Source organism: Pseudophryne corroboree, chromosome 4 (assembly GCF_028390025.1).
Source record: "Pseudophryne corroboree isolate aPseCor3 chromosome 4, aPseCor3.hap2, whole genome shotgun sequence".
Lineage (NCBI taxonomy): Eukaryota > Metazoa > Chordata > Amphibia > Anura > Myobatrachidae > Pseudophryne > Pseudophryne corroboree.
Genome location: NC_086447.1, coordinates 755,946,016 through 755,968,550, shown reverse-complemented (window position 1 = coordinate 755,968,550; position 22,535 = coordinate 755,946,016). Strand labels below are relative to the sequence as shown.

Sequence of the window (22,535 nt, the reverse complement as noted above, 5' to 3'; positions counted from 1 at the left end):
ATATTTGCGAGAGGAGGTGAAATAATGGCAGGGGAGAGACAAAGACACAAGGACGATTACGTGCTACATGGGCCGGGGCTGAACATGTTCAAAGGCCTACTCTGAGAAAGGGAGGAGGTATGTTCAGTGCTGTGTGGGTGTGGCCAGAGTCACACGGGTGTGTACACCCTCTGCTCCACTGTCTCGCTAAATACATAAACAAGGAAATATTGTGAGGAAATTAGAAATCCAATTTTAATACTTAGGATTAATGGTGACTGTTTCCAGATAGGCATATCTATACACAAACAATAATTCCGCAGTCCTCTATAAACATCAGGGTACTTGCCTGTCTGCCCTCCACAAGGAACCATGCATACTCCAGATTGATATCGGCACTCCAGGGACTCAAAAACTCAGCAGGACACAATGGCCATAGTCCAACGTTACAGTTTAATTCCAAAATTTCACAGGGACAATTAAGCAGAACAACGACTAACCCTAAATACATGATCCATTACTCTTACGCCAATCACAGCATCAAATTGCAATCAATCAGCAGTATTTGTCAAAGAGCAGTGACATCAAGCTTTGGCCCTGGAAACCATCATTCAGCCCTCATCCCAGCTAACAGAGGCGGGGAGGCAGCTCAAGGCATTACATCACCAAATTTGGTAGGGAGACCAATTTTAGTGCAGAAAGCCACCAGACAATATGGTACTGTACAATGTGAAACAGTGTGAAAATGAAAACACAAATGAATAACAAGACTAAATAGTAATGAACGAATATCATTAGTGTAGCACAAAAAAGGTAACACAGCAAAAAAAAAACATGTCTGTCCATTTTCACATTATACAGCGCCATATTCCCCTCTATCCGCAACTTTCTGCACTAAGATTTTCTTTTGTGGAATTCGGCTTCCCATGTCCTAATAAGTTTCTAGACCAAATTTTGTGAAATTGTTGTGGTAAGATCAAGGTACAGACGGCTGTGAATCTGAGAAGTTTAATTACGGTCTAGGGATGTGCGGTGAGGTAAATGGCGGAGGAACTGGCTAGTGCCAGAGTCAGATTTATACACAATGTATAAGCCAAAAGGCTCATGTGGGCATTATACACATGTGCAGTAGTATATACCACTGGAAATTTTGTGAGTGTTCATCAGAGATGAGCGGAAAAGGTAGGCAGGAGAGGCACTGTCTCACCTGTCAGACTTTTTACTGCAGAGTTTTGACTATAAAAGTTATTAGAATAATACTGAGGTGATATTTATAATACATTCTTTACATTTTGCACATACCAAAAGTATGGCTTATACGTTAGTATGACAGGAAAGGCTCTGCCTCACCCACCGTACGTGTATGTATATATATATATATATATATATATATATATATATATATAAATAAATAATATCCCTGGGGTGCGTCTTATCATAAAGAGACTTGGGGGTGAATTTCATGATTTTCAAAATGAAATGTACATGTTAGGAAATTACATTGTGCATTATATAATGGTATATTATATAACGCACTTAAAGACTTACTCATTTTCAATTACTTTATCATTCCTAGTATGTATTAAAGAGTTATAATACTAAATATTAAATATACTAAGTTTAAAAAAAAAAGGCATAATACAGCCCACTATGTATAAGAAACTAGCCAACTTTGCAGAAGTTCAAGACTACTACACATAAAATCACGATCAATGCATTATTAACAAATTGTTGCTTATATTTCCTGCAATTACATGTCTCCCGATCGCAGTTTTCAGTGACTACTGCTGGATTTCTTTTGATCCTGCTGGTACATGAGACTCATTGAATCTGGTAAGTGGACTCTCCCTAATAGTGTCGTTGTTTATGACTATGCATAATTTATGTGGATCAGCAAAAGAAAAAGGAAAAAAGCGATTTAAAATAAAGGAAGCTCTATAGTCAATGTTTCAGGCTAGTTCAGAGAAATAATTGCCGCAGATAAATATATCACTGTATTCAATAGAAGATTGCTGAGACTACAGATCAAAATTTGATGTGCCTTGCCGAGTGTCTATGACTTGTATATTGTACTGTTGCTATCTCATTTCATCTGGAAAGTCCATTAATTAAGTGGCAAAGATCAGTAATAATTAATGTAGTGTTCTGGATCTGTCAGCATTACAATGCTCACTTAATAGAAAGATTTCTGTCTTCAAGTAGCAGTACTCAGCTGTGTCATATAAATACAGTGTTATTTTTTTTCTTTTCTGTTAGTGTCAAATAAAAAGTAAAAAAAATAATAATAAAATAGTAACAGACTTCCCGAGCACCAAAATACACTACATATATTTATTTAATCTTGCTGTAATCAGAGCTAAATAAAAAATGAAACCTATTGCCAAATGTATAATATATGCAATTCAATCCTTAATGTTGCCACTATTTTCACTGTTAAAGAAAAAATAACTCTGGATTATGACTTGATGAAGTATACGCTATGCCAAATTTAAAAACAGACGTCCAAGATGCTTTTCATTTTTTTTTTTATAGATATGAGTGTTATTATTTACTTCATTACACAAATTATATATTATTCTAGTTCTTGGTAAACATTTAATAATTTGTTTATTCTGTAAACCAGGAATATCATAACCTAACTGGAAAGAAAGTAATGTCCCAATCAGCGTTGAGACCCATGACTTCTAATTAGCAAGGTACTTCCATTTAGTTCATTTACATTGGTGTGCAAAACATTATCGTTAAAACAATAATAAAAAAAAATGTAGTTTGCTTTTCTTTTTACCTTTTTGACAAAATAATATTAAATATGAATAATCAGTTTATTGGTTAATAGTACACAAAAGGTTTACAAAGATATGATCTTAAAAAAACAAAATATCTATAAATGTACAGAAGCCCAAGCCAAACTTGTTGTCTATAAAGATGTATATAATTAGCTCATTGGAATTTAAAGGGATCATTTTTTTTAAAGGCAAGCCCACACTATTTTGTCTTGAAACCCCCCCCCCAAAGCACTGCTCTTTAATATCCACTGCAAAAAAAAATCTGTTATTTGGTTGATTTGGACATTACATTTCCCCTTAGTCTGCGACTAGATGGTTTATGTTAATTAGACGCATAAACTAGATCCATAATTTATATAAAAAATGCTCAGAAATCAAATTAAATCTAATGTATTTAGAATTTATTTTTAAAGACATTTGGAAATCCTGTCTTTAATATATAAAATGCTGATAGTGACATCAGACATTTGATGAAAGTGTTGGTCTATCGAAGTTAATAAAAACAAACAAAAACATTTTGATAATGCACTTGTGAGACAAAGAGAGACAGAGCAAGAGAGAGATAGAAAGACATACACAAAAGGGAGGGAGATGCAGAGAGATAGGCACAGAGAGACAGCTAGAGATAGGGTGTGTACACACGGTGAGATCCTTGCTATACCCGATTTTCACTTGCGATTTCCCTTGAACTCCCCGGAGCCCAGATAGCACAGATTTTGACTAACTTTTCTTAAGATATGGACTATGTGTGCTTACGATTTTGGCTTATGTGAGATGTCATTGACATGTGAGATGAACTAGATAGTACACCGATCTAGCAAAGATTGACTTGCCTGCACAGTCTATCTTTTCTTGCGATGCTGACCTGGCGGGACCGCAAATAGGGATCGAATCGGGATCGCAAGGTGACTTTCACCTTGCGATCTGCACTAACCTTTCTTGCGATTTTGACTATATAGTCAAAATCGAAAGAAAATATCTCACCGTGTGTGCACACCCATAGACAGATATGAGACCAACAGACAAATACATACGAGACAGATAGATATAAGACATAGATATGATAGACCACAGGTTCTCAAACTCGGTCCTCAGGACCCCACACAGTGCATGTTTTGCAGGTCTCCTCACAGAATCACAAGTTAAATAATTAGCTCCACCTGTGGACCTTTTAAAATGCGTCAGTGAGTAATTAATACACCTGTGCACCTGCTGGGTTACCTGCAAAACATGCACCGTGTGGGGTCCTGAGGACCGAGTTTGAGAACCTATGTGATAGACCGATCAACAGATAGATGACTATAAGAGCGATAAATTGAGATGAGACAGACAAATAAAAGACAGCTAGATATAAAGACAGTTAGGTAGATATAAGAAAGAAAGCAATGCAATGGACTGACCTGCGTAAAGAGCACATACTGTAGATCACAGGTTCTCAAACTCGGTCCTCAGGACCCCACACGGTGCATGTTTTGCAGGTAACCCAGCAGGTACACAGGTGTATTAATTACTCATTGACACATTTTAAAAGGTCCACAGGTGGAGCTAATTATTTCACTTGTGATTCTGTGAGGAGACCTGCAAAACATGCACCGTGTGGGGTCCTGAGGACCGAGTTTGAGAACCTGTGCTGTAGATAATAATATAAATGAAACAGTTCCTATGTCTTAAATTAACTAGGACAGCTCAATATAAGCAAAATAGTTTTGTAGCAACTATAGTGTTGTATATGTATTTCATCCATCTGGATACATATGTAAATATAGCTCTATGTATATATTTACATATGGATTTATTGATACCTTAAAATATATTTTTGTTGTTTACGGTGTTTATAAATCCCCCAAACTTCAATGTATTACTTAATGCAGTATGTGTAATGTCTTTACTTTTTATCATTTACTTTTATGCAACTTCCAAATATTGTACAAATACATAGGAGTCAGATTTCAGTTAATAAATGAACAATAGCTACAAACAGAGATTGCTAAATTGGACGCAATGTGTTTTAGAAGACATTACATGTGCATTGAATGGAGCGTAGTTTACATTCTATCAATATTAACAAGGAATACGCCACTTTATTTCTTCAAGACTCTTGCTGCATTATGTCAGCTCTCTGTCTGACAACTGCCATTGTCTGGTCTCTAAGTAGCCCTACGGCGAGCAGCTGTACACGCTCATTTGAGGTTCACTGGGATGTCAATTGAGCCTTAAAATGAGAAGACAACAGCTGCACAACAATACCTGGGCTTTGTGAAAAAATTAAGCAAAAGCATTCAAAAGTTAATCAGATACCTTCCATTTCTTCTCTCCATTACCAACTAAAACAGTATTAATTATAGATTATATTATATTGTACACGTCTGTTCTACCTGTGCACAGGACTTGGCTCATCTGATGAGAAGGTATTTTCAGAACTTAGATTGGTCCCCGTCATTCGTCTGAAATTAGCGTCACCAGATGTTAACCCTGTTACAAAACAAATAATATTAACTACTGACACATCTAGCTATTCAATAAAGTTACATAAACAACAAGCCGAGAAAATGAATGCCAATATTAGTTTTAGTCATTGGCCATAGTAAATTGTAAATAAAGGCAGCTTTGGCAATCCATATTGCAATCAATTTTATTATTACCCATATGAAATTGTTTTTAAACGTAAACTGTTGCACTGAATTGCAAAGTAAAATGATTCTGGAATCTATTGACTAGAATCGATAATTTTCCACTTGTGTACACACTGGCAGCACATATGCATTATTTTTGCACCCAACATTTGCAAAGCTATTCAACTGTAATACACATAATTATTACATTTTAAATGTTATATAAACACAAGGTTAAATAAATGACACAAGAATAGAATGAATTGTACATATATACAGTATATATCTTTCATATTAAAATGTATTAAAAATGTTTAAATAATGCTATAATCCACATATGCTTCCTTTTGCCACAGACACACCGTATCTTTTTTTTAATCTAGATGCTACTGTAATCCATGAGGTTAGCGATCCCAAGGATACAGCTTTCCTTATGTGTATAATTATCACCTGACTGTCCAGCCCTGTCCCTACAGAAAATCTTTCAAGTACCCCTGAATGTCACAGTAAGTAACCCCCACCCCGGTGGGGTACTAGTCATCAAGGTTGAAAACCATTGATCTAGATCATGGTTTCCAAAAAAGTTGATCTATTATAGCGATACTAAAACTTGATTCAACACACTTAGACGGAGACGTCTGAAAATACATTTTGTAAACAAATGTTTATAGTTGGCCACATTTTAAACATAACGTTATACATCGGGACTTATGAAGGTATATAATTCAAGTTTTCAGGAAGGCACCCTACTGCTATGTATGGGAACCAGCGACTGCCATATCTTTGGAGGTTTGAAACATTTCTGTTGAGCTTGAAATAGATCCAAGAGTTTGCTATTTTTGCAAAATGAACACCCTAGGTTTACTGAATACTTTCAAGAGCACCTATCTCCTGACCTGCCTATCTTCCCTAGAACTCTTGCACTTGCTGTAGCCAGCCTACACACCTTCAAATGAGCCCTCAAGACTCACTTCTGCATTCAGGCCACATAACCTACTCCGTTCCTCTGCCCACCTACCACCTTCTTCCAGTTTACCCTACATGGTACACCCCTCCCTTTTAGACTATTAACCCTCATGGGCAGGGTCTTCTTCCATAGTACTCTCCTCATCGCCAGTGTGGCTTTGATCCATTTTTTCCACCGGCGACTCTGACACTGCCTTTCCACACACTTAGTGAGTAGAGGATCACTGAGTGTTGTTTGCTCCCTACTCCACCCTCCCCCTCCACCCCCGTGTAACCCATCACTGCTTGCTTTAGAAATCAAAGTGAGTTTCTCTAACCTAGCTTCTACGCCCCTAGCCTCTAACTGTTAATGGTTTTATCATTGTGTTTATGGTTAATCTATGTATTTATGTAATTGTTTTCCTATCACTATATGGCTTTGCTAACACCTTATGGATCCCTATAAATAAAAGATAAGTTAATTATACTTTTCTTTATTAACAATTACTTATACAGCACCAACATATTCCATTGCACTTTACAATTGAACATCATTACCATCTACAGTGCTTCCGGAAAGTATTCACAGCGCTTCACTTTTTCCACATTTTGTTATGTTACAGCCTTATTCCAAAATGGAATACATTTATTTTTTCCCTCCAAATTCTACACACAATACCCCATAATGACAACATGAAAATTTGCAAATTTATTAAAAATAAAAAACTAAGAAATCACATGTACAAAATTGAGCTCAGGTGCATCCTGTTTCCACTGATCATCCTTGAGATGTTCCTACAGCTTAATTGGAGTCCACCTGCGGTAAATTCAGTTGATTGGACATGATTTGCAAAGGCACACACCTGTCTATATAAGGTCCCACATATGACTGTGCATGTCTGAGCACAAACCAAGCATGATGTCAAAGGAATTGTCTGTAGACCTCCGAGACAGGATTGTCTCGAGGCACAAATCTGGGGAAGGGTACAGAAAAATATCTGCTGCTTTGAATATCCCAATGAGCACACTGGCTTCCATCATCCGTAAATGGAAGAAGTTCGGAACCACCAGGACTCTTCCTAGAACTGGCCGTCCGTCAAAGCTGAGCAATCGGGGAAGATGGCCGTAGTCAGGGAGGTGACCAAGAACCTGATGGTCACAGCATTCCTCTGTGGAGAGAGGAGAACCTTCCAAAAGGACAACAATCTCTGCAGCAATCCACCAATCAGGCCTGTATGGTAGAGTGGCCAGACGGAAGCCATTACTTAGTAAAAAGCACATGGCAGGCTGCCTGGAATTTGCCAAAATGCACCTGAAGGACTCTCAGACCATGAGAAACAAAATTCTCTGGTCTGATGAGACAAAGATTGAACTTTTTAGCGTGAATGTCACGCGTCGTGTTTGGAGGAAACCAGGAACCGCTCATCACAAGGCCAAAACCATCCCTACAGTGAAGCATGGTGGTGGCAGCATCATGCTGTGGGGATGTTTTTCAGCGGCAGAAACTGGGAGACTAGTCAGGATAGAGGGAAAGATGAATACAGCAACGTACAGAGACATTCTGGATGAAAACCTGCTCCAGAGCGCTCTTTACTTCAGACTGGGGCGACGATTAATCTTTCAGCAGGACAACTACCCTAAGCAAACAGCCAAGATATCAAAGGAGTGGCTTCAGGACAACTCTGTGAATGTCCTTGAGTGGCCCAGCCAGAGCCCAGACTTGAATCTGATTGAATATCTCTGTAAAGATCTGAAAATGGCTTTGCACTGACGCTTCCCATCCAACCTGATGGAGCTTGAGAGGTGCTGCAAAGAGGAATGGGCGAAACTGCCCAAAGGTAGGTGTGCCAAGCTTGTGGCATCATATTCAAAAAGATTTGAGGCATTAAATGCTGCCAAAGGTGCATCAACAAAGTATTGAGTAAAGGCTGTGAATACTTATGTACATGTGATTTCTTAGTTTTTGATTTTTAATAAATTTGCAGAAATCTCAAAAACACTTTTTTCACTTTGTCATTATGGGATATTGTGTGTAGAATTTTGAGGAAAAAGATGAATTTATTCCAGTATGGAATAAGGCTGTAACATAACAAAATGTGGAAAAAGTGAAGCGCTGTGAATGCTTTCCGGATGCACTGTATCTCTACATCCCAAAGTTCCTCCACTGGATTGAGATTTGGCGACTGTGGATGCATCTGGAGTACAAGGAATTCATTGTCATGTTTGTGTAACTAGCTTTAAACGACTTGTGCTTTATGACTTGGTGTGTTATCCTGCTGACAGTTGCAATTAGAAGATGGTAGGGTATGGCCATAAAGGGAAGCACATGATCAGCAACAACACTCAGGTAATCTATGACAAACAATGCTCAATTGATATCAAGAAGCCTAATGTGTGTCAAAACACACAAAACACAATCAATCCAATTGTGAACTGCTCATAGTGGGATAGTTAGAGCTCAGTAGACTCAGTTTCCTGTTCTGAGCTGACAGGAGTGGAAATCTGTGTGGTCTCCTGTTGCTATGCTCCATCCTATTCAATGTCTAACACACTGAATACGCCGATCTCTTCTGCATACCGCTGCTGTAACACATGGTCATTTGAGCTGTAAGCCTGAACTAGTATGGATAGATTTTATACGGCACAAGCTTAAATATAAAAATATTGTAAATATTTATTCATTATGCATTAAATGTATTTAACTAATGGATATGGGTAAAGTATCACATATAAAAATTGTGAAAACATTCATTCATATATGTGATACTTTGGCAATATCCATTGGTTAAATAAATTAATTGCATAATTAATACTTTTTTACAATATTTTTATATTTATACTTGTGCCGTTTTCGCTACAGAGTTATACGTATAGCTATATTGACGTATCTATCTACCATACAGTGCGGATTAGCTTAATGTACATATACTTTTCCGCAGCTTATATAATTGTCAGTCACTAAATACTTCCTAGTTGTTCCCAATCAGTTATTTGTTTGTACCTAATAAAGTGACCCCCAAGTGTATATGTGTGTATATACAGTAGTGTGACAATCTCAGTAGAGTGTGAGAAGTGTCTAGGTGCACAAATCAGGTTCAACATGTAGCTTTTTCAGGTTAAGTCAGTAAGAACAGAGCTTTTACTGTCAGCGCACAGAAATGAATAAAAACAAATACAAACCTAGCCCCCATGCAGGGTACTACCTCATTTCTTGGCCCCTCTCAACAATGGACAACTAGTCTGCATGTAAAGTCTCAAAGTCTTTACAGTCCTGTCTCTCACAGGTATAGCTTCCTAGCCTGGCCCGAGTGGGATGATCCCTCCAGCCCAACACAGAATCCATGGCTCACTATCATCCTCTACCTTCATACTGCCACAACGGGATACATTCAGGATGCAGACAGTCGAAATGCCAGTGCTGGAATGCCGTCACATGGACAGAAAACCAGCGCTGGAATACCGACATCAGTAAAAATGGCGACGACAGAATCCTGAAAGCAGACATCCTGATGGTAAGTATGCCAGGGACTGTTAGGGTTAGGCCGTGGGGTGGGGTAGGTTAGGTATAGGCACCACCGGGTACAGTTAGGTTAAAGCTGTGGGGAGGGGGTATTTTAGCGTTAGGAGGGTGGGCGGGGTGGGTAAGTATACTTACCGAACCCTTGTAGGGATCCTCTTCTCGGGAAGCTGCTGTCAGTTTTCTGACCGCTGGAAATCCGAACACTGGGCACGTGTATCACATCCGCCACAACAGATATAAAATTTAATAGGGTCATTCATATTGACAGGTGAACCTTAACCTCTTCCTTCCAAGACTATGATGATTACAGAGTGGTGATCAGGGTTGTCCCTTGTCAATTACATTTTACTAAAGTATCCTTCCAGTGGTTGAAACTCCTTGTCAGGATCCTCAACTATTTCATACATGCGCTAAGTTTTCCTTGTGACTTACCTCCCTGTTCTGCAGGGGTTTCAGGAACACTCTCAGTCTTGCAAAGCTCCATGCAGACTTCTCCTTCCTAGCTGCATGTGTTGGTGTTACAAACTGCAGTCTGTGTACTCACTCCTGATTAAGCAACCTGTGTAGGAATTCCTCTGTGTGAGTAATCATCAGGATCCTGTGTCCAGCATCTAGTCTCTTTGTTTATTGTGTTCACAAGAAGTTCCCAGCAGCTGCCTCTGTCTCAGCATAGTCTTCCATAATGTCTGCTTCCTAGTGTTTGGGCCTAGTACAGAGTTCCTTCCAAAACTGGCTATGGGAGCAACCATGTTTCCTGGTCAGCTGACCGGACAATTCACCAATAGGAGTGCTGGTAATACTCAGCTAACTCCTTCTACCAATGGCAGCCCACCTAAGGGTATAAAGCAGGTCCCTGGGAACAGGAAGGGGCCTGAACAACAACTTCTTTCATTGACTGCATGTTCCTGTTAGCAGTTCTCAGGCTCTGTACTGTTTCCTTATTTGGATCTCCAGTACTACCCTATATTCCCAGCGATTCTCAGTGCTCTAAGTATTTACCAGTGTATCTCAAGTCCTTCCACGTGTTACCAGTGCTGTGTGCCATCAACTATCTCCAGTGTTGCTCACTATCAATTATAGATCCATCTACGTGTTTCCAGTGTTGTGTGCCATTGGCTATCACCAGTGATCACCAACATCGAATAAACACTGATTGTCTTCAAGTGCTTTCAGTACCGAGTGGTATCCGTAATCCCCTGACACCTCCAGCATCGATTACCATTGATACCGACTACCATCTGTTATCTCCAGCGATCTCCAGCGTCAACTAATCTCAATTATGATCTGTTGTACTTCTAACTACCAGATACCTGACCATGGGGCTGCAAAGCCCAAATCCCCTGGAAAGGGGATCACTAGTGAAAACCACTGATGGGTTAGACTCCGTGCCTCTGGTCAGGTCTCGTCAACATCCGGGGTTAACCAGAGCATGAAGAAGTCCTACATACATCCTCCTCGTCTGCTGCCACCTTCACATCTAGTAACTCCTTCTCTTGGCTCCCCAGCAGAGACCACCAGGCATCGGGTCGTGACACTCCTAACTTTCAATAGTTGGTTTCTCCTAAACGGACTACTTATAAGGGAGATATACATATATGTCCTCATAAATCTTTGCTGCAGTCACATCAAACAGTCCCTCTTGGCACGCCAGGTTGCGTGAGAACCTTCTAGCATCGGGTGTCTTTTTTGCCGAAAATGCATTTTAGTCGCAATGCACTGCGACTAGGAGTCACAAGGAGACTGTGAATTTGATAAGTCACTTGTCTATCTGTGTGCGATTGAGACTCTGAATCTATATACCAAGAGCTACAATGTAGCAGCCACAGCTTTTTTCCAATACAAGTTCTGTTCTGCTCTATATACAGATTCAGTCACACACAGATATACAAGTGTCATATCAATTTAATCAGCAGTCTCCTCATGTGGTGCATTGCACTGCGACTAAAAGGTCCCATATGCTACAACGATCTTATGTCGGAGGTGATCGCAGGCGATCACCCCGGCAGCCTCCCGGGGGGCAGGATCAGCCAAGATACATCGTATGCTGCCCATTTGCATACGATATATCTGGGCGATCCCAAGCCATGCCACCAGGTCGGACCAGATTGAATATGCAACACATTCAATCTGGAGGATCTGATCCGATGCTCACGGGAAAGCGCATTGGATCGGATCGGTTCGGGAACACCCCTAAAATGCCTGATTTCAACCGATATATCGGGCCGAATGCCTCAGCTGGGCTGAAATCGGGCATTATCGCTCTAGTGTATGGGGCCCTTTGGATGCCTGACGTAAGCAGAGTTGCACGGGTCCTGCAAGCTCACCCACACCGGGCATCTCATGCTGCATGGTGTACCGAGGCTAGATGTAGGAGAACACATCTGTGTTATTCACTTTAGATGAGGTTAGGTGTGTTTTTAAAAGAAAGAAATATTATTAAGCTTGAGAAAAAGGTTTTCTGCAGACTATATGGCTTTTAGAATATTTAACTGCTGCGGAAGCCCACATTGTGCTCTTCTGGAACTGAAAGCCAATTTGACTTCCCTCCAGCTGCCGCACATTCCCAGGAGATGGCTTCTGGAGCTGCAACACCAGCAACATAGCAATTACATGGACTGCTCAGCAGTTTCTTCACCACTGGCTTCAGCCCTTACCAATTCCTATGTAGACTTGGGAGAAGAAAAATTAATAATGAAATCATATTAATTTCTTTTTACTGTCATGGACGGATTTAAGGGTAAGGGTGCCCCTAGGCACAACAGTAACGGCCACCCCCCTCCCCGAATTTTTTTATTTTCATTGATTGGCTATCATTACATTATAACCAATTTAATAGAATAACAAGAGTCACTATGCCATCTTTTTTTAATTACTCTATGTATACATATTTATTAAGTAGGACAGCTTACAGGGGCATTATGTGAATGCCCTACCCATTTACACTCCATTCAAGATGGCATAAGGTACAGTACAGTGGAAATATTTGACAGTTACTGGTACATTTTAGGCTGACAACACCAACACAAGCATCAAAGTGCCGCCCCTAGGCATGTGCCTAATGGGAAATTCCCCACTGGTTACTGTGTCTCAGTGTGCACAGTCATCTGAAATCCTTTGCTGCAAACACACTAGAAAACAAGAATACTTGCTTAACAAATCACAGCAACAAAGATTGGTTGTGTTGAGTTATATACAGTATCTACAGTCCATGATAATGCTGAAGAGTTAGGAGTCTGTAGTTTTAAAAAATGGAAAAGCATTAAAATAATCTAACATCTTGGTAAGTAATCAGTTAGAAGTTGGAAAGGACTGCACCATCCAGTGGCGCTGGTTGGAGGAGGAACGGGGCTGCAATATCCTCCCCTTGCTGGCCTGGTAATAAACAGGAATCCTCCTAGAGTCACAACCCCAGGCTTACAAATGATGCAGGTTCCGGTATATGCTACATTGAATGAGCATGTCAATATGCATTCTGTTTGATCCCTCAAAGACTAAGGGCTGTATTCAATAACTGTCAGAAGCTGCCGTCTTGTCGGAAAGACGGCAGCTTCCGACAGAAATAGGTCGGAAGGTGTTCCAACCTATTCAATAGGGGCTGATTTTTCCCGACTTGTTGGGAATTCCCGACTTGTCGGAAAACACGTGGATCGGCGGAATAGCCGCCGATCCACGTGCTTCTGTTGGAATGGGGCCAAATCCGACAGGCTTTGGCCCCCTTTCCGACAAACTGAATCCTGTCACAACTGAGGGCCTGAGCTGACGGGAGGCAGCCTCAGTTGTAGGGGCTGAGATGTAACGGAACCTGGGAGGTTGTATCAGACCCCTAGACATGTAAGTAACATGTAGAATAACTGCCCGAAGGCGTGACCACGACAACCAGGATAAAAGTCAATGATGTTTATTATGACATACTCCGTAACACAGCAGCAAATAAGAAAACATAAAACTCAGCAGGGAAATAATACAGTTCCTGGGTACTACAGGGTGGCAAGGACCACAGGGCTCTGGTAGTATGAGATAGTTCTTAATAATCTTCTAGGTGGAAAGTCCTTACCAGGCCCGACTGTAGAAATGGAAATAGCCCAGGATCGTACCAGCTGGTGTTCCAGGAAAAGCTGGGCTGCTGTGGGTAAAACGGCTGCTGTGGATACTGGCTGAAACCAGACTGATGTTGATACGGAGTGAATACTGGCTGGAACCAGTTAAATAATAAATGTAGCTTGAGAGCGATGAAATATGAAGTGATGTTTGGAGCTTGAGAGCAGTGAAATAATAATGCCGGTGATAAATGATAATCTGCAGAAAAGGGTACCGGCACTTTAAGAAGAGCTGACCTCTGCTGGAAGCTGGATGCTGAAAGCAGGTGGATCTGTAGCTGGAAGCAGATGAATCCAAATGGATAGGAGAGTCAGGCTACACCGCAGGTGGAAATGCTGGTGCGGGTCTCTTTAGTGGAAGTGTGGAGATAGGAGCTGGAACCTGGAAAACAACCACAGGAGAGAGACAAACTGGAACTAGGTTTGACAACCAAAGCACTGACGCCTTCCTTGCTCAGGCACAGATTACTTATACCTGCAGCAAGGAAGGGATTGGCTAGGCAATTATGCAGATTAACATTGCAAACAGCAGATTGGTGGAAATGAACAGATGACAGAATCCAAGATGGCTGCGCCCATGCAGACACTTGGAGGGAAGTTTGGTTTGTAATCCATATGGGAATTAAAACAGTAATGGCGGCGCCGGCCACAGGAGACAGGAGACGCCAGACTGATAAGTGCACATTTAACCACGCGGGCACAGCGGAGGCCGCGGCTGACGTAATCACCACTCTGACATTCTGCATGTAGAAACTCAGGAACAGCGGCGGAGGCCGCGGGAGACGCCACTCCGGATGTAACAGGCGTTGCGGTGACCGCGTCTCAGAGTGACAGGAGAGGAGGCAGGAATGTGGACATCAGTATAACAGATGGGATCCGGTCCTGGAACGCTGAGCCAGCCTTAGGAGGCATCTGAAGGGTAAGTAATGGCGTCCAGATACCCGGATCGTGACAGCACCCCCCTCTTTAGGAGTGGCCCCAGGACACTTCTTTGGCTTTTGAGGAAACTTGGAATGGAATCTCCGGACCAAGGCAGGAGCATGGACATCAGAAGCATTGGTCCATGAGCGTTCCTCAGGGCCGTAACCCTTCCAGTCAATAAGATACTGTAGTTGACCGTAACGGTGACGTGAGTCCAGGATCTTGGCCACTTCATACTCAACGCCTCGTTGAGTTTGGACTTTCGGAGTTGGAGGAAGTGAGGAATGAAACCGATTCAGAATCAGCGGTTTCAACAGGGAAACATGGAATGTTCTGGGTATTTTTAAGAAGGGAGGTAACTGAAGTCTGTAAGCAACAGGATTGATGACTTGCTCAATTTTGAAAGGACCAATATAGCGAGGTGCAAACTTCATACTGGGAACTCTTAACCTCAAATTCTTCGTGGATAACCATACCCGATCACCCACCTTGAGAGCAGGAACCGCTCTACGCTTCTTGTCCGCAAACTTCTTATACCTGAACGATGCCTTGAGCAGAGCTGCTCGTACACTCTTCCAGTTGTTTGCAAACTGATGCAAGGTGATATCCACTGCTGGAACAGAAGTTGCTGGAAGCGGTTGGAATTCAGGGACTTTAGGGTGGAATCCAAAGTTGGTGAAGAATGGTGTTGAAGAAGATGAGGAATGATACTGATTGTTATGACAGAACTCGGCCCAGGGAAGTAATTGAACCCAGTCATCTTGAGAGGAAGACACATAGATGCGGAGGAAGGCCTCCAAGTCCTGATTCACCCTCTCAGTTTGACCATTGGTCTGAGGATGGTAAGCCGTGGAAAACTTTAGTTTGACTTGGAGGACTTGACATAGACTTCGCCAGAATTTGGCTGTGAATTGAACTCCTCGATCTGAGATAATTTCCTCAGGCAGACCGTGGAGTCGGAAGATCTCTTGTATGAACACTTGAGCCAACTTGGAAGCTGACGGAAGACCGGTGAGAGGAATGAAGTGTGCCATCTTGGTGAACCGGTCAACTACCACCCAGATGGTATTGAACTTGTTGCACATGGGTAAGTCTGTAATGAAATCCATCGACAAATGGGTCCATGGTCGACGGGGAACGGATAGTGGAACCAGTTGCCCCGCAGGCGACTGGCGGGATACTTTATGTTGGGCACACTTTGGGCAAGATGCAATAAACTCCATGACGTCCTTTCTCAGAGTTGGCCACCAATAGGACCTAGAGATAAACTCCAGGGTTTTTTGGATACCTGTATGTCCGGCAAAACGGGAAGCATGGGCCCAATGCATGAGCTTCTTCCTCAGTACCGGCTTCACAAAACTTTTCCCTAGTGGGGCGTAGAGTCCATCCCTACCGTGGAGAATGCCAACGGATTAATAATAGGATGCTTGTCTGAAGACTCAGACTCATTTTCTTGCTCCCATGAGCGGGAAAGGGCATCGGCCTTGCGATTCTGAGAGCCCGGACAGAACTGGAGTTTAAAGTTGAACCTGGAAAAGAAAAGTGCCCATCTGGCCTGACGAGGATTGAGACATTGTGCGCCCTTCAGATATAAAAGATTCTTGTGGTCCGTAAGTATGGTGATTGAATGAGAAGCTCCCTCCAACAGATACCTCCACTCCTCTAGAGCGAGCTTGATGGCTAGCAACTCCTGGTCGCCAATGGCATAGTTGCGCTCAGCTGGGGAGAACTTCCGGGAGAAGTAACTGCAAGGGTGTAAATGACCATCTTTAGCCCTCTGAGACAACACCGCTCCCACTCCAACGGAGGAGGCATCCACCTCTAAGATGAAAGGAGAGTCGACGTCGGGCTGCCTCAGAACTGGTGCAGAGATGAACCGTTGTTTTAAAAGATGAAAAGCTTGCGTAGCTTCTTCAGACCACTTGGACGGGTTAGCACCCTTCTTAGTTAAAGCAGTAATAGGCGCCACAATGGTGGAAAAGTCTCGTATAAACTTTCTGTAATAATTGGCGAACCCTAAGAACCTCTGGACCCCTTTGAGGGTTAAGGGTATCGGCCAATTCTGGATTGCTTGTAGTTTCTCAGGATCCATCTCTAGTCCGGAACCGGACACAATGTAACCCAGAAACGGAATGGACTTGACTTCAAAGACGCATTTCTCTAATTTGCAATAGAGATGATTGACACGGAGACGGGACAGAACCTCTTTTACCCAAAAACGATGTTCCTCTAAATTGTTGGCAAAAATGAGGATATCATCTAAATAGACCACGACATGACGGTATAAAATGTCTCTGAAGATCTCATTGACAAAATGCTGGAAGACAGCTGGAGCATTGCTCAATCCGAAGGGCATGACGAGGTACTCATAATGTCCGTCACGGGTGTTAAAGGCGGTCTTCCACTCGTCACCCTCATGGATCCGGATGAGATTGTATGCACCTCTCAAGTCCAGCTTGGTGAAGATGGTAGCTCCGCTAACTCTATCAAAGAGCTCAGTAATCAGGGGTAGTGGATAGCGGTTCTTGATGGTAATGTCGTTCAGACCTCTGTAGTCGATGCACGGCCGCAGACCACCATCTTTTTTCTTTACGAAAAAGAAGCCTGCGCCGGCTGGAGAAGAGGAAGGTCGAATGAACCCCTTTGCTAGGTTCTCTTTAATGTATTCCTCCATAGAATGCGTCTCAGGCAGAGACAACGGGTAAGTTCGGCCTCGAGGTGGAACCTTCCCTGGAACGAGATCAATCGGGCAGTCCCATTCTCTATGAGGAGGAAGGATATCAGCAGAAGCTTTACTGAACACATCCGTCGACCTGGGGGAGGAAGAACAGACAGGCAATACTTTAAACAAACATGTCTCAGCACAGGAGGGACCCCATGCCAGAATCTGCGTAGTCGTCCAATCAATAGATGGATTGTGAAGACGGAGCCATGGAAGGCCCAGGACCACAGGATGTGTGGCTCTTGGAATCACTAAAAAAGAAATAAATTCGGAATGAAGAACTCCCACTCTCAGACGAACTGGTAGAGTCCTTAGGGAAATAACTGCATCAAAAATCTTGCTGCCATCCACGGCAGTTAAGGAGATGGACGAAGGAAGTCTCTCGGTGGGTAGGGACCACCGTTTAACATAGGCTTCGGTAATAAAGTTCCCAGCTGCTCCGGAATCAAGGAGGGCAATGACGTTCCGATAACGTTGAGCAACTTGAAGCGAGACTGGGAGATTACAATCATGAGGAGATGGAGAGGAGATCATTACTCCTAGCCGGCCCTCTCCTGGGCGAGCTAGGGTTTGGAGTTTTCCCGGACGTTCGGGACAGGCATTGATGGTGTGAGACGGAGCTGCACAGTAAAGACAAAGAGACTCAGAGAGACGTCTTCGGCGCTCAGCAGGAGTTAAACGGGAACGGCCAATTTGCATGGGCTCGTCTTTAGATGGTGACAGTTGGCGAGGAGGAGGAGCAGAAGATTTTGGAGCAGATGATCTTCCACACTCAGTTGCTCTCTCTCTGAAACGTAAATCAACTTTCGTGCAGAGTGAGATTAGCTCATCTAACTTGGAAGGTAAGTCTCTGGTAGCTAACTCATCTTTAATACGCTCAGATAAGCCATGCCAGAATGCAGCATACAGGGCCTCGTCGTTCCATGCCAGTTCGGATGCCAGGATCTGGAACTGTATAAGATATTGTCCTACAGTACGTGATCCCTGGCGTAAACGGAGAATCTCAGATGAAGCTGAAGTTACCCGGCCTGGCTCGTCGAAGATACGCCTGAATGTTGACACAAATGCAGTGTAGGAGGATAGCAGGGTGTCGGACCTCTCCCATAACGGTGATGCCCAATCAAGGGCTGAGCCACTGAGAAGAGAGATAATGTAGGCAATTTTTGTACGGTCACTGGGAAAATTGCCAGGTTGTAGCTCAAACTGAATCTCACACTGGTTGAGAAATCCCCTGCAGAATCTTGGAGATCCGTCAAATTTTGCTGGCGTTGGAAGATGAAGACGTGGAGCAGAAATGGGTAAGGTGGGTGGGGTTATAGCTGGAGTCACTGTGGTTGACGCACCGGACGCGTCTGATCCACGGAGGGTTGTCTGAATCCCATCCAGCCGAGTAGAGAGATCCTGGAGACAGCGGATGATGTGGCCCTGTGCAGCCTCCTGATGTTCAAGTCGGGCTGCCAGTTCTTGCATCGGCCTGGCCGCTTGATTCCGGTCTCCGGCTGGATTCATATGGTCAGTGCTTACTGTCACAACTGATGGCCTGAGCTGACGGGAGGCAGCCTCAGTTGTAGGGGCTGAGATGTAACGGAACCTGGGAGGTTGTATCAGACCCCTAGACATGTAAGTAACATGTAGAATAACTGCCCGAAGGCGTGACCACGACAACCAGGATAAAAGTCAATGATGTTTATTATGACATACTCCGTAACACAGCAGCAAATAAGAAAACATAAAACTCAGCAGGGAAATAATACAGTTCCTGGGTACTACAGGGTGGCAAGGACCACAGGGCTCTGGTAGTATGAGATAGTTCTTAATAATCTTCTAGGTGGAAAGTCCTTACCAGGCCCGACTGTAGAAATGGAAATAGCCCAGGATCGTACCAGCTGGTGTTCCAGGAAAAGCTGGGCTGCTGTGGGTAAAACGGCTGCTGTGGATACTGGCTGAAACCAGACTGATGTTGATACGGAGTGAATACTGGCTGGAACCAGTTAAATAATAAATGTAGCTTGAGAGCGATGAAATATGAAGTGATGTTTGGAGCTTGAGAGCAGTGAAATAATAATGCCGGTGATAAATGATAATCTGCAGAAAAGGGTACCGGCACTTTAAGAAGAGCTGACCTCTGCTGGAAGCTGGATGCTGAAAGCAGGTGGATCTGTAGCTGGAAGCAGATGAATCCAAATGGATAGGAGAGTCAGGCTACACCGCAGGTGGAAATGCTGGTGCGGGTCTCTTTAGTGGAAGTGTGGAGATAGGAGCTGGAACCTGGAAAACAACCACAGGAGAGAGACAAACTGGAACTAGGTTTGACAACCAAAGCACTGACGCCTTCCTTGCTCAGGCACAGATTACTTATACCTGCAGCAAGGAAGGGATTGGCTAGGCAATTATGCAGATTAACATTGCAAACAGCAGATTGGTGGAAATGAACAGATGACAGAATCCAAGATGGCTGCGCCCATGCAGACACTTGGAGGGAAGTTTGGTTTGTAATCCATGTGGGAATTAAAACAGTAATGGCGGCGCCGGCCACAGGAGACAGGAGACGCCAGACTGATAAGTGCACATTTAACCACGCGGGCACAGCGGAGGCCGCGGCTGACGTAATCACCACTCTGACATTCTGCATGTAGAAACTCAGGAACAGCGGCGGAGGCCGCGGGAGACGCCACTCCGGATGTAACAGGCGTTGCGGTGACCGCGTCTCAGAGTGACAGGAGAGGAGGCAGGAATGTGGACATCAGTATAACAGATGGGATCCGGTCCTGGAACGCTGAGCCAGCCTTAGGAGGCATCTGAAGGGTAAGTAATGGCGTCCAGATACCCGGATCGTGACAAATCCGACTTGAAAACAGTCGGATTGAGGTGAGGAGACAAGCGGCGCTGCGGGCTGCGGGGGGAGCAGAGATCGGCGGCCGCCGATCTCTGCTCCCCCCGCTGCGCAGCTTACCCCCGCCGCCGTCCCGCTCACGCCTGCCACCATCTGCACTCCTGGCCACTGCTGTCAGCGCATCCGCGGCCGTCCATTGAATAGGGGTTGTCGGATCCATTCCGATAACTGCATGTCGGAATGGATCCGACTCTTATTGAATATACCCCTAAGTGGAAGCAGATCTTAGGTGAACTTTCTGATTAGCAATGGACACAAGTGCTGGGCTCCCTTAAATATACTACCCCATTTTAATTACCAGCCGATTTATTTTGACATATTACATAGAATATATCGTGATCCAGTAATGCTTTATAGGACAAACCTTCATTCAGATACATGCTGTCCGAAGTGTGGTGTAAAGGGGGCTGATTTCTGGCATTTGTTATGGTCCTGTTCCAAGATACTTCCCTTTTGGATCGCAGTTTGGGATGATATTACCACCACGGAACTATCCTTACCTCTGCTGGACCCTAAGGTTTGCTTATTTGGGTTGGATATTGAGGAGACGCACTCACTAGACTTATACAGATATGTCTTATGTTTAACCACTATGGCAAAGGTGCTAATAGCGAGAAAGTGGTTTTCGCCGGAATAACCCAACCTCTCCCAATGGAGAGTTTTGGTCACTGAGGTCTCTGGTCACGAGAGACTAATGTTCTGTCTAGGGGTGCGATGCCCAAATATAATGCTAAATGGGATAGATGGAATACTCTGGCTATTGGTGGGGAGAGTGTTGCTGTTGAGAGAGGGATGAACAAGGTTTGTTATGGGAGCACAGCAGTTGGTGCACTTTTCTCATTCTGAATTTACTGTCGTAATTAACCTTCTTCTTTATGACATATATTAATCCTAATCTGAGATTAGACACAATGAGATGCACCACCATGTGTCCAGTACTATCTGATACGATGTTGCTGCATATTTTAGTTTTGACATCACTCACGTTTCTGTTACTGTATACATTGAGTTATTAACACAAATTACCTGATACTTCTTATTTTTAGCAGTACATGTTTATTATCTTTGTCTTACATGCTTATGCATTTAATGTACCCGTGTATGTTTGTTTGGATAAAACTCAATAAAAATGTACACAATTTAAAAAAAAAACTAAACAAAAACAACAAATGATTCAGGTGGTGCTCCTGTATGTTGGCCCACCTATCCATTCTCAGTCACTGGCCTGCACGGTGATAACAAGATGTCACTTGGAAAAAGTGACAGGACAGGACTAGAGCTGCTGCAGCATTCTTTAGAAGCTGAGATCAGCATGTTAGTAAAAATGAATATGGGGGGGGGGGGGGGGTGCAGTATGGCATATAATTCCAATTGCGGACACAGTGTGTCGTAATGCGAATTAGCAGAATCCTAAGGCATGCCGCAGCGCTGCAAGTGGGGATAATTTCCCCTCAGAAACTGACCCCAGGCCCCTCCAACATGGCTGTGCCTGGGTAAACAGTAACCGCTCACCCAATATCAGTGCCAATGTGCAGGTGCCATGGGGAAGCGATGGTGGCACCCTACATGGCAACTCTGCTCGTACACCCTTAGTTATGGCTCTGTAATGTGAACTTGGGGCATGCACAATGTGGCATATAATCTGAACTGGCAGCAATGGCCCTGATTCTGAGTTGGGAGTAAAGCAAAGGGAAAAAAAAAGAGCAGGTAACTGAGCTTTGGATAAACCATGTTGAAATGCAATAGGGGCAATCACATTTATTTATTTTTGAATGCAGGGTGAATATTGGTTGCTTTTGAATGTGGCCCATACATGTAGGGCAGCTTTATTTTTACACTGCAGTATTTCAACTTGCAGATACTGTAGGAGTTACAAGTGTTTCCCAATATTTTTAAAACTTTCTTAAAAGCTATTTATTAACAGCTTCTTATATAGCGCAGCATATTCCATTGCGCTTTAAACTCCCATTACAGACATTTTTCTGTACCTCAAAATAATATAAAAGCTTTTTTTTGGTGAAAAACAATTGCTTACTACTCTTTTTCCACTGTTAATAAAA

General features: G+C 43.1%; 1 protein-coding gene across 2 annotated transcripts in view; it reads right to left on the bottom strand.

The window, feature by feature from the left end:
• KIZ (kizuna centrosomal protein) overlaps positions 1–22,535 on the bottom strand; it is a 352,705-nt gene that overhangs the window by 60,509 nt on the left and 269,661 nt on the right. The window contains exon 12 of one of the 2 annotated variants that reach the window (XM_063918179.1): positions 5,141–5,237. The exons of the other annotated variant lie outside the window; for it this stretch is intronic. Coding sequence (XP_063774249.1) covers positions 5,141–5,237 — 97 coding nt within the window. The remainder of the gene's footprint in view (positions 1–5,140; positions 5,238–22,535) is intronic. 2 annotated transcript variants of the gene reach the window in all.